General features: G+C 47.0%; 1 protein-coding gene across 2 annotated transcripts in view; it reads right to left on the reverse strand.

Annotated features, from left to right (window-relative positions):
- Window positions 1-12,753, reverse strand: part of CCDC152 (coiled-coil domain containing 152) — a 168,451-nt gene that overhangs the window by 105,762 nt on the left and 49,936 nt on the right. For both annotated transcript variants that reach the window (XR_003852776.1, XM_029578028.1), the window contains exon 4: window positions 214-278. Coding sequence is in view for 1 of the 2 variants with exons in the window: in XM_029578028.1 (XP_029433888.1) it covers window positions 214-278 (65 nt within the window). In the remaining variant the exon portion in view is untranslated. The remainder of the gene's footprint in view (window positions 1-213; window positions 279-12,753) is intronic.

Here is a 12,753-nt window from a genome sequence, read left to right on the forward strand (position 1 = left end):
AGTTCTGGAAACTTTGACAGAAGTTTTCCGTAATTGGGCTCCATCCTGATGATGTCACTCATATGTGAGGACTACCATCCTGCTTGTCCTGTGAGAAAAAGTGATATACATACTTTTCTCTGTTATCCATTTACTGTACACCTACTACTGAAACAAGCAATCTCCATTAGAAGTGGCTCAAAATGACAAACTGGTTCTGTCTTATTCTTGTACCTGTTCTTTAGCTTTCAATTTTTGCTCCAGAATCTGTGTGTTCTCTTTTAGTTTTTCATTTTCATCTACAAAAATGGACATATTTAATATAAACATTTATATTTAACTTTTCATTAAGAATTAAATGAAAAAGAAAATAACAGTTCTCATACTCTTGGGGTGGGGTTTCAAAAGATTTAACCAGATACTTTAGGGATTAGCTGGTTAAATCTCACTTGTTAAAAATGGCTTCTCTCGGACCAGCTAAACTTAATGGACTAATAGGATCATTCACTAAAGCTTTATCGCATGCGTTAGGGCCATATCACATGCGAAATGGGACTTTTCGCATGCGATATAATGCTAATTGGGGGAGGGGAGGAGTCGGCGGTGTCTTCGTTGCCGGTGATAACATTACCAAAGTTATCGTCGGCAGTAGCACACCGAATAGCGCCACCTTTTACGGTGGTGCTATTCGGAATGAAAGCCGGCAGCAAAGACACCGCAGTTAATTTCCCCAGTTAACTCTGAGCAGAAAAATAGCAGGCCTAAATCTGGCAAATCAAATTTTGACTGGCTAATTTTAGGTAATTTTCAACAAAAATCTAAGTTCAGCTGTAAATTCAGCAGTAGATAACTGGTTATCTTACCTGCTTAAGTCATAGAAAATTGATCCCTTAAAATTCTCTATTTTTCTTTAGATCAGTTTACCCAACTCTATTTTAACTCTCTAAATGTTAGCTTGCTCCGAATGAGATGTACTGAAACACATAGAGGCCCATATTTAAAAGCCCAGTAAGAAGGAAGCTACCTCAATAACACTATCTACAGCCAAAATGTTTCTGAAATGAATATAATCAAACTTTACTAAATCTGGTTCACTGAGTACAAAAATTATGTTTAAAATTGTTGATTGGCTTTGACTTGGAAATTGCGGAAGGTAAGTGAGTTAAGAAAGGAAAGGATCTCAAATTGTTAAACCAGAAATGACTAATATAAATCTTTAAGGTAATACTATCACAGAGGGATAAAGTTAAACAGGTTCTCTATATTCAATTATTTTGACCACACTACTAGAGAACACTAAATATCATATCATATCACACTTGTGCACAAACATACAAAATGTTTATTTAAAGATGTAACAAACACCTGTCTAAACAAATAAATACTAACTAGCCATTCACACAATTACATCCACACCATATATTCATTAAAATCTAACCAGACACAGTGCATAACACAGCAATGGTCCCAAACCAATACCCCAACATAGATAATTACTTGCAATACATAAGAAATTGCTTAAACATCCTTAAATTGCATACAGTTGTTATAATTCAAATAATACAAATATACACTGAATAATTACACGCAATGGGGCGGATTTTCAGAGCCCTGCTCGCCGGTGAGCCTATTTTACATAGGCCTACCGGCGCGCGCAGAGCCCCGGGACTCGCGTAAATCCCGGGGTTCTCCGAGGGGGGCGTGTCGGGGGGCGGGCCCGGTCGTCGCGGCGTTTAGGGGGCGTGTCGGCAGCGTTTTGGGGGCGGGTACGGGGGCATGGCTACGGCCCGGGGCGGTCCGGGGGCGTGGCTGCGCCCTCCGTACCCGCCCCCAGGTTGCGTCCCGGCGCGCAAGAGGCTCGCTGGCGTGCGGGGAGTTACGCCTCCCGGAGGGAGGCGTAAATCCCCCAACAAAGGTAAGGGGGGGGAAGGTGAGGGGAGGGAACGGGGGTAGGCTGCGCGGCTCGGCGCGCGCCGGCTATACAAAATCAATAGCCTTGCGCGCGCCGATCCAGGTTTTTAGCAGATACGCGCGGCTCCGCGCTATCTACTAAAATCCAGCTTACTTTTGCTTGCACCTGATGCGCCAGTAAAAGTAGGCCAATTCGCGCTATTTGAAAATCTACCCCAATGGATTTAACCTAAAGCATCTCACATTTTTAAACTCCAATGTTAATCACAGTTATGTAGGGTAAAGTATTTTGTAGATACATTCAGCTGTAATTTCTTCCACGATATGGACACAATCCACTTCGCCGGTCCGTTTAAAGCTGTTTTTTAATGCACTGTCTTAACACCATCCGCTCGGCTATTCCCCATATATTGGACTATTTCTGACAAAGATCTTTGTTTCACCCGCTAAACGGGCTTCTTCAGGGATATGTCCTTGCCAATATATCACTTCTCACCATCTAAACTAAAACAGTTTAAGATTTGAAATATTTTTTAAACTCAACCACGCCACCATTATTGTCTATGACTCCCAAACTAAATTATATCCCTTACCTTTTCAAAACCAAGGGGTACTAACCACAGTAAAAGTCAAAGACCTCATAAACATGAATGTTAGAAGTAAAGGTATATTCAAATCTTCTCAAAATGATTCATTGCGAATTCTTATACCCGATTCATCCGGTAGCCTAAACTGCAACCAAAAAGAGACTATTAAGACATATTTAAAGATAAAAGAAAACACCCCACATACCTGAACAGAAGCTACTAAGCCACGTACCTGCGTCAAGCCGGAAATGACGAATACACTGACCAATGCCTAAAATCCAAGAGTCAGCCCACTGTACTTTTATTGCGAACGAATGACAAAAATGAGATCAATCAACCTATAATCGCTGCAAAAATGCACCTATTTATAGATTGAAACTAGTGCGTATCTTTCATCAAACCCGTCCCCACAACATATCGAACGTCTTAACAAGAGCTACTTCACAAAACCTACCATGCCGAAGCAGAACAATGGAGGAGATAAAAAAGAGATTTCCACAATACCAAAATTATCCAATAAAGGCGGCCCATTCTATGGGGCCATTGAGACCATGAGGTGTAATGGTATTCCAATTAAAGATAAATCTTTGTTCCACTCGCCTCAAAACTGAAGATAAATCACCACCAGATTCCAATCTAACCTTTTTAATCACAAAAAATTTGAACTCATCTAAAGTGTGTTGTTTTTCTATCCAATGATGTACCAATGGTGCATCACTCACAGAGCACCGGCAAATAAAAAGAAGATAACAGACCAGTGATTGTACCGACCGGTGCATTAAGTTGCTGTCACATTGATCATCACAAATTATATTAAACATGATAGTGATTTTAATTATATGACAATAAAAATAATATTTTCATTTTACTGTACAACTTCAAATTGTGGGATTCAAAGTGCCAATACAAGTTATATTAACTAGTGATTTTCTGGTTCAATTGTTAACTAGTTAATCCCTGATTTTTGTATTTCTATGTTCTTATGGTATAGCTGATAGCTCCTGTCACTTCCTGTTCAGTTATTCACCTCACTCTGGGGTGACTAGACCAAACCCCAATCAAATCTTCTAGATAACATTATCTGGGAAACTTTGCTACTCACCGGGCTTATAAATGTGGACATCTATGTGTCTGTGTACAACTCATTTGCTGCATGTTACCAGTGTTATTATACTTGACAAGTATAATGTTGATATTCCATGGATTTGTCCAAGTAACTTTTGGAGTTTCCCAGACAAGACTCTGTGCTTGAAATTTTGACCCCTCTTACTATCTATATTTTTTCTGGGCAAATCATTACCCAATATTTATATGGATAAAGAAAGACAGTGATAGGGGTGTTCCTTTTGCATTTTATCATCTGTCTGATCATTTTGCCCTAGTGGATGTTGTATACTCTTATCACTATACTTTCACCCAACATACATGGGATTTCTACCCATATAGATTTTACAGAGCATTTAGTCTCTTGTATGATCTTTATCCTGTTGGACTCTATTCCCTCCCAGACATAAAGTGGGAGGACTTCTGGAAAGTTGTACGAGATGTGCATATTAGATCTATCTGGGCCACACTGGGGCTATGAGGATCAGCGAGTGTGGTCCTAAAAACCTTTTGCACTATTCTGGCGATAAGCGCCAATAGTGGAAAAGTATACATGAGGCTTTGACCCCCTGCTGAGGAGGAAAGCATCCTGAGCTAGTCTGTAATTGCTTGGCAAAAATGAGAAAAACTGATTTAGTGTTGTGTTCTGTGGTGATGTAATAGATCCATCGATGGTAGACCCCGTAAACTGAAGAGTTCGTTGGCCACTGACTGCTGTAGAGACCATTCATATAGTTGAAACATTCTGATGAGATGATCTGCTAGCATGTTGGATATGCCTGGCAGATAGGCCCCTATCATATGGTAGGAGCAATGGGCAGCCTCTACCATGTGACAGGGGCCAGCCAATGGCACTGGTAGTCCCTGTCACATAGTAAGGGCAAAGGGCCACCAACGCCATTTTGATTACTGGCAGCGGGAGATCGCTCCCGGACCTCTCGCTAGACCACCAGAGACTTTCAGTTTTTGGGGGATCGGGGGCTGTGATAATACACATTTATAAGTTGAGGCAGCTTTTTGTGCCTTTTTTCTGGCATAAATTTCTCGACTTATACATGAGTATATATAGTAATATGCTCTTTTCCCAAAGGAGATCCACAAAGGTTGATAGTGCATTGCTCTTAACTCAGTAAACTGATTTTATAGCTGATAGTAGCTCTCTGAAGATTCCAGAGGCCCTGCATTCGAACAGTGCCAGTATGCACTCCCCACCCTTTGGTGAAGGCATCTGTCACCAGTACCACTTAGAAGGGGAGTGACTGAAGCGGGGCTTCTTCCTTGAGAATTTGGGAGAACAGCCACTACTGCAACTCCCATTTCACAGTTGCTGTTATTTGAACTGGAGACAAAAGTGGTTGAGTCAAGTCAACCCCACTGGGTACATAGACCCCCATTAGAGGTAGCAGATATGAAGACAAGTCAGTGGGACTACATGGATGCCTGCTGCCATGTGACAAAGTACAAGAAGGAGATTTCTGGCTGACGAGCATGGAAAAGAGAATAGGTTGTGAGTGAGGGATGCCATGGTTTTTGCTCAGATGGAAGGTAGGCATGCTCTTTCCTGAAACTACTTTATTCAGGCTCTGGTGAACTTGAGTCTCTGAGTGGGCTCCATACTCGATTTCTCGAAGTTCACCTGAAACCTAAGTGGTGCATAAGACCTATCGTTGAGCTTAGGGAACAGAGGACTTCATCTTGTGATTTTGCTATGATGAGCTAATCGTTCAGGTACATGATGACTTGCATTCCTTGGTGACAGAGATGAGCTGTTTCTCCATGAGGCATTTTATAAAGGTGCTCAGGGCTGATGAGACGCCAAAAGAGTGTTCTTTGTACTGGTAGTGGGAAGAATCCACTTGGAATTGGGGGTAGCACCAATACAAAGGTTGAATGGGTATGTGAGCATATACATCCTTTAGATCCAAGCACACATCCATTCATTCTTTTGTAAGGAAAGATTGTGCTGAGCGAGTTCATTTTGAATTTCTTCTAGAGTATATGCTTGTTCAGACATCTCAAGTCCAGAATTGACTGCACACTCCTCCCCCCCCCCCCCCCCCCATTTTCTTAAGCGTAAGGAATATTGAAAGTAGAAACTGTTGAGAAGCTGGAATTGGCTCTATCACTTATTGTGATAGCTGCAGTAGATAAGACAAATCTGGATGGAGTGCCAAACAATGTGAAAAGGATAGTGGCCAGGAGAAATGCAACCAGTACCCAGTCTGCACAATGTGGAGGACCCAGGGGTTATTGGTGATTTGATACCACTCCTCTATAAGATGTTGGATTCTTTCCCCACTGGTAGAGTTGGGAATAGGTTGATCAAAACCTAGGCCCTGGTTTGGGCTTTGCTTGTTGTGTGGTTTACGACTGATGACATTCTCGTTTTCTAGGCCTGGCTGGATGTGGCGTTTGTTGTTAGACCAGAAGGGGGTGGCAGAAGGTATTGTTGACTGGTGAAATAATGCTCTATATGGTCTGGGACTGCCTTAAAGCAGTAATCAGGAAGAAAGAGAAAAATAGATACATGTAGATTCCAGCCATTCTAAAAAGATTGGAAAGGAATAAGTTGCGCTTGTTGTACATTGCTGAAATTACTCATCTGTTGAATTTGACACACCAAGAATACTTTGAATATGGTAACAAACAGATACACTCTTGGCTTTGAAACTGAAGAACGGATATTTTCAAAATCATATTGTTAAAATTAAAAATAGAAATCTGTAATGAAATAGAACTTAATCTAAGATTAGAAAGATTTGCCCAATTTTATAAGGACATATGAAAAGGTTATCATATGTCCTTAGATGGTTATCTAACAACAGTATAGAAGAGTTTTTAAATAAATAAATAAATAAATAAATAAATAAATATTGAAGCCTACTTACAGGATGTTCACTTGCCAGCTGTTCCACGGGATGTATAAGTAAGGCTGAAAGGAAAATTAGTTTCTTACCTGATAATTTTCGTTCCTGTAGTACCACGGATCAGTCCAGACACCTGGGTTTTGCCTCCGCACCAGCAGATGGAGACAGAGCAAGATTTGACGGGCTCTGCCACGTATAGCAGGGTGCCACCCACAGCCTCTCAGTCTTACGTAATGTCAAAGCAGAGTGGAACTAAGAACCAAACTACCTAATTATATTTCGCCCAAACACGGCCAAGTCCAAACCCCCAACTGGAACAGAAATCTCAGAACCAAAGGAATGAACAACAATATCTATGTAAATAAAACAACGAGCGGACTCTCCTTTACCTCAAATACACACAAGTACGGGCGGGTCCCTGGACTGATCTGTGGTACTACAGGAACAAAAATTATCAGGTAAGAAACTAATTTTCCTTTCCCTGTACGTATCCGGATCAGTCCAGACACCTGGGATGTACCAGAGCCAACTTACCTAGGATGGGAACTAGAGAGTCCCGCGCGGAGAACTCCCTCACCAAATCCTCCAGAATTCGAGGCTTGGACATCCAGACGGTAATGCCGTGCAAACGTATGCAACGACTTCCAAGTAGCCACTCTGCAAATTTCCTGAGGCGACACCTGAGAAGATTCCGCCCACGAAGCAGCCTGAGACCACGTAGAATGAGCCCGCAGGCCCAAGGGAACAGGTTTCCCCCGCAGTACGTATGCAGACCCAATGGCCTCCTTGAGCCAGCAAGCTATCGTAGTTTTTGAGGCCGCACCTCTTCTCTTCAGGCCACTGCACAACACAAAGAGATGATCGGATACCCGAAAGGGATTCGTGACCTCGAGATATCGGAGCAGGACCCTGCGGACATCCAATTTCCGTAAATCCCGCGCTACGGGATCAGCCCGCTCCCCTTCTGGAAATGAAGGAAGCTCCACCGATTGATTCAAGTGGAAAGAAGACACCACCTTTGGCAGAAATGAGGGAACCGTTCTCAACGAGACCCCCGAATCAGAGATCCGTAAAAATGGCTCCCTACACAACAGAGCCTGCAATTCAGACACCAGCCGAGCCGAAGCTATAGCGATTAGAAACACGACTTTCAGCGTAAGATCCTTCAGTGTCGCCCACTTGATATGCTCAAAAGGCAGCGAGCATAAGGCCGAAAGTACCCAATTAAGATTCCAGGATGGACAAGGATGCCGAAATGGAGGACGTAAATGCTTAGACCCCCGCAAAAAGCGCGCCATGTCCGGATGTAATGCCAAAGACACTCCATGAACCTTACCTCTGAGGCAGCCTAGAGCCACCACCTGAACCCGAAGGGTACTACAAGAGAGACCTTTAGAGAGACCTGCCTGTAAGAAAGCTAGAATATCAGAGACCGAAGCTCTCGTGGGATCCACTACACGATCCCCACACCAGTCTTCAAACACCGTCCAGACCCGAACGTAAGCTAAGGACGTAGACTGCTTCCTAGATCTCAGTAACGTGGTCACGACCGCATCCGAATACCCTTTATTCTTCAAGCATTGCCTTTCAAAAGCCATGCCGCGAAACAGAAGTGATCCGCGTCCTCCAAACAGACGGGGTCTTGACGAAGAAGAGCCAAGGACTCCTGAAATCGAAGGGGCGACTCGACTGTCAAATTGAGGAGATCCGCAAACCACGGACGCTGCGGCCACTCCGGCGCCACCAAAATCACAACTGTCGGAAGAAGTTCTATACGCCGAAGTACCTTGCCTATCAGGGGCCAAGGAGGGAACACGTACAGCAATACGTTTGTGGGCCAGGGAAGCACTAGTGCATCGACCCCTTCGGCCCCTCTCTCTCTCCGCCGGCTGTAGAACCATGGAGCCTTTGCATTCTGGAAGGTGGCCATCAGGTCCATGTGTGGCGTGCCCCACCGCTCGCAGATGAGTTGAAACGCTTCCTCGGCTAGTTCCCATTCTCCGGGATCCACATGATGTTGACTGAGGAAATCTGCCTGAACGTTGTCTACTCTGGCGATATGAGATGCCGCAATGTTGCTGAGATTCCGTTCCGCCCAGCTCATCAATTGCTGCGCTTCCGCCGCAATGAGCTGACTCCTGGTCCTTCCCTGACGATTGATGTATGCCATGTAGTTGCATTGTCGGACAAGACTCTGACTGCCTTTCCCCGAAGAATCGGAAGAAAAGATTGGAGAGCCAGAGCTACCGCCCTGGTCTCTGAGAGATTAATGGACCACTGAGATTGTGCCCTGGACCACTGTCCCTGCACCGACCGTCCCAGACAGACCGCTCCCCAGCCGGAGAGACTGGCGTCCGTGGTGACTACCGTCCAGTCGGGCATGACCAGGGACACTTCACACATCAGATGATCCGATACCAGCCACCAGTGGAGACTGGCTCTCGCCTGATCTGTGAGCGGAAGCGGTAGATGGAATTGCTCTGACACAGGCCTCCAGTGGGACAGTAATGCGGATTGCAAAGGACGCAGATGAGCGAAAGCCCAGGGAAGCAAAGCTAGCGTGGACGCCATGGAACCCAAGACCTTCAGATAATCCCGCACCTGAGGCATCAATAGGGACAAGAGGTGCCTCACCTGACTTTGCAGCTTGACCACTCGTTCCTTGGTGAGAAATACCTTGCCCTGTCTCATGTCGAACAGCGCTCCCAAAAACTCCAGGGACTGAGTTGGCGTCAAACGACTCTTGGCAAGGTTGACCACCCATCCGAAAGATTGCAAGAGCTGAAGGACTCTGGTGACCACTGTCTGACACTGCAGCTCGGACTTCGCCCGAATCAGCCAATCGTCCAAATAGGGATGCACCAGGAAACCCTCTCTCCGAAGCTGTGCTGCCACCACCACCTTCACCTTGGTGAATGTGTGAGGAGCTGTGGCGAGGCCGAAAGGTAGAGCTCGGAACTGATAGTGCTTGCCCAGAATACAGAACCTGAGGAACCTCTGGAAAAACGGTTGGATGCCGATATGGAGATATGCTTCCGTGAGATCCAGAGAGGCCAGGAACTCGCCTGGTCGAACCGAGGTGACTACCGACCGAATCGTCTCCATTTTGAAGCGTGGTACCCGAAGGCACCGGTTGACACTCTTCAAGTTCAATATTGGTCTGAATGTCCCTTCCTTTTTGGGGACTATGAAGTAAATGGAGTATCGGCCCTGGCGCTGTTGCTCGGGAGGAACCAAAATTATCGCCCTCAAGTCCTGCAGATGTTGCAGCGTTCCCTGCACCGCCACTCGCTTCTCCCGGTAATCGCAGGGCGAGACGAAAAACTTGTCTGCGGGAGTCTGTACAAAATCTAAAGCGTAACCTTGACTTATCACGGTGAGGACCCACTGGTCCGACGTTATTTTGGTCCATTCCTCGAAGAACAGCCCCAATCTGGCTCCCACGATCGGTACCGAGAGAGGAATGTGCTAAGAGGAATGGACCGGTTGAATTTCATTGCGAATTCTTAGCCCCCGTCCCCACTGGAGGGCCACTTTGTTTCCCGAATCTTCTGCCACGAAAGGACTGAGACCAAGATGGCTGATGGGACGAGCTTGGACGGTAAGACGACCCAGAAGACCTCTCTGGACGAGACTTCCTGTTCCCCCGAAACCAAGACCTATTGGAAAACGAACCCCGCGGCCGAGGCCTGTCCTCCAGAAGTTTATAAGCCTTGTTCCCTCTGAGGGATTGCATCATATCATTCAACTCCTTGCCAAACAATAACTTCCCTTTAAACGGAAGTGAGCCGAGGTGGGCCTTAGAAGAACCATCCGCTGCCCAATTGCGAAGCCAAAGGAGACGGCGTGTGGAGACCACGGATCTGGCTGACATGCGTAAAAGGTCATACAGCGCATCTGCGCTGTAAGTGATCACCGCCTCCAGACAACCCGCTTGAGCAGCTTCTTCTTCTGAGAGGCCGGCATTGGCCTGGAGTTGCTGAGCCCAGCGAAAGCCCGCCCATAAGGGCAGAATTACTACATATCGCTGCCCAGACGCCCAGAGCCAAAACCTCAAAGACCTTCTTCAGCTGAAGCTCCAGCTTCCTATCCTGCAAGTCCTTAAGGGCTGTGGCCCCTGTCACTGGAATCGTGGACCTCTTTGTCACGGCCGACGCCGCTGCATCCACCTTAGGAAGTCGGAGGAGCTCCAAAGCATCCTCTGGAAGGGGATATAGCTTGTCCATGGCCTTGCTAACTTTTAGGCCCAGATCCAGAGTGTCCCATTCCCGGAAGAGACGATCCGTCGCTGAGAAGTGGAACAGAAAGGCCACCATAGGCCCCCTGAGGCCCAACAAAACCGGATCCATTTTGGCTCCCAGACCGGACTCCACCGGCGGGCCATCTATGCCGAGCTCCTGAAGAATGGCCGGGATAAGTGCTGCCAATTCATCCTTCTTAAAAAGACGTACCACTTTCGGGTCGTCCCCTTCCACCGCTGGAGATCCCTTGCTGGTACCTGGCTGAGCCGGTACACCCACATCCCCTTCATCGGCCCCCCCCAGGGGCCTCACCTGGGGATCCGTCTCATCCTGAGACGTGGACTCCGTGTCCATTTCTCTAGGGGCGGACCGCAACAGTTGCTTATCCTTAGGCGGGTCCGAGTCCCTCCGGGACCTATCCCTTCTCCGGTGCTTTTGGGTCTTTGGTTGCAGCTCCAGTCCCCCCAGAGTCAACTTCCTCCCTGCCTTCTTAGCTTTAAATACTTTGTGCATCAGTAGCACAAAGTCCAAAGAAAAGGAGGACTCTGAAGAAGAGGAATCCTCCCCCGGGCTATTCTCCTGCAAGGGAGAGGCAGCTCCCCCGGGGGGGGGGCCCCCGGGCGGCAGCTGCTGTGGCGAGAGCGCGGGAAGCAGTGGCCCATCCCCCGGCACCGACCGCATGGCTTCCCTAAGGGAGCCTAAAATGGCCACCGTTCCCTCACTGCGCGGGAACGGATCCACACTCCCTGCCGCACTCAGACCGGCGTGCGATGGCGCCCGAACCCGGCCCCCCCCCGACCGGAATCGGACGGCCCCTCGCCACCCAGTACACAAGCCGAACATAGCCCGTTGCGCGCGCGTGCGCCGAGCCGCACGAAGACCCCCGCGGCATCCTCTCCCCTTCCGCCGGCTACTGCTGAAAGAAAAAATTTACAGCAAAAGAAACAAGAACCGCGAAAGAGGCAGCAGAGAATCAGCGTGCGCAAATAACAAAACTTTTTTTTTACTTGCCGGCCGCTGTCCCTGGTACTGGACTCCTGCTCCAGTGGGGGGTGAGTGAATCAGGCTCCCGGTGTCACCCCCGACGCTGCTAACCAGAAAAGGCCAGGTCCTCGACCCTTAGCAGCGGCCTCGACCAGGGGGGGGGGATGGTCCCCTCAGAACCTTCCACCCCCTGGGAGGCTCTCTCGAGGGACTGTCTTCTTTTTATTTTATTTTTTTCAAAAACAACAAATACAAGACCAAGATCCTGCTGAAAATAAACTAACTACCAAAAAACCTCCCCACTAGGGATCCCAGAGGCTGTGGCTCTGCACCTGTACCATCTGCTGGAGACAGAGTAAGACTGAGAGGCTGTGGGTGGCACCCTGCTATATGTGGCAGAGCCAGTCAAATCTTGCTCTGTCTCCATCTGCTGGTGCGGAGGCAAAACCCAGGTGTCTGGACTGATCCGGGTACGTACAGGGAACAAGAAATTGTTGAATTTGAAGTTTCACAATCTATTTCTAGTTGATGATCTTCTTCCTTCCATGACTATGGCAAGTCTTACTCATATCCCTGACAGATTACCTCATCATGGGCCTTGACAAAGGTCATGCCTACTTACTGATCCTCCTGGACCTCTCGGCCGCCTTTGATACTGTTAACCACTCCCTCCTTCTAAATCAATTAGCGAACATTGGAATAACAGGCACGGCTCTAGCCTGGTTCAAATCATTCCTGGGGAACAGAGGCTACAAAGTCAAAATACACAACAAAGAATCTCAGCATTACCCATCCTCTCTAGGAGTTCCGCAGGGCTCCTCCCTCTCACCTACACTCTTTAACATTTACCTTCTCCCCCTCTGCCAACTGCTAACCAAACTGAACCTCAAACACTTTTTATACGCAGATGACGTTCAGATTGTCATCCCCATCAAAGAATCCTGCACAAAAACTCTAGAATTCTGGGAAAAATGCCTTCTAGAAATCGAAGGCCTCCTCTCCAGTCTTAACCTAATACTAAATTCTTCAAAAACCGAACTCATACTAATCTCCCCTGAAAACAGTAACTTCTCCACTAAT

This window comes from Rhinatrema bivittatum, chromosome 1 (assembly GCF_901001135.1).
Source record: "Rhinatrema bivittatum chromosome 1, aRhiBiv1.1, whole genome shotgun sequence".
NCBI classification, from domain to species: domain Eukaryota; kingdom Metazoa; phylum Chordata; class Amphibia; order Gymnophiona; family Rhinatrematidae; genus Rhinatrema; species Rhinatrema bivittatum.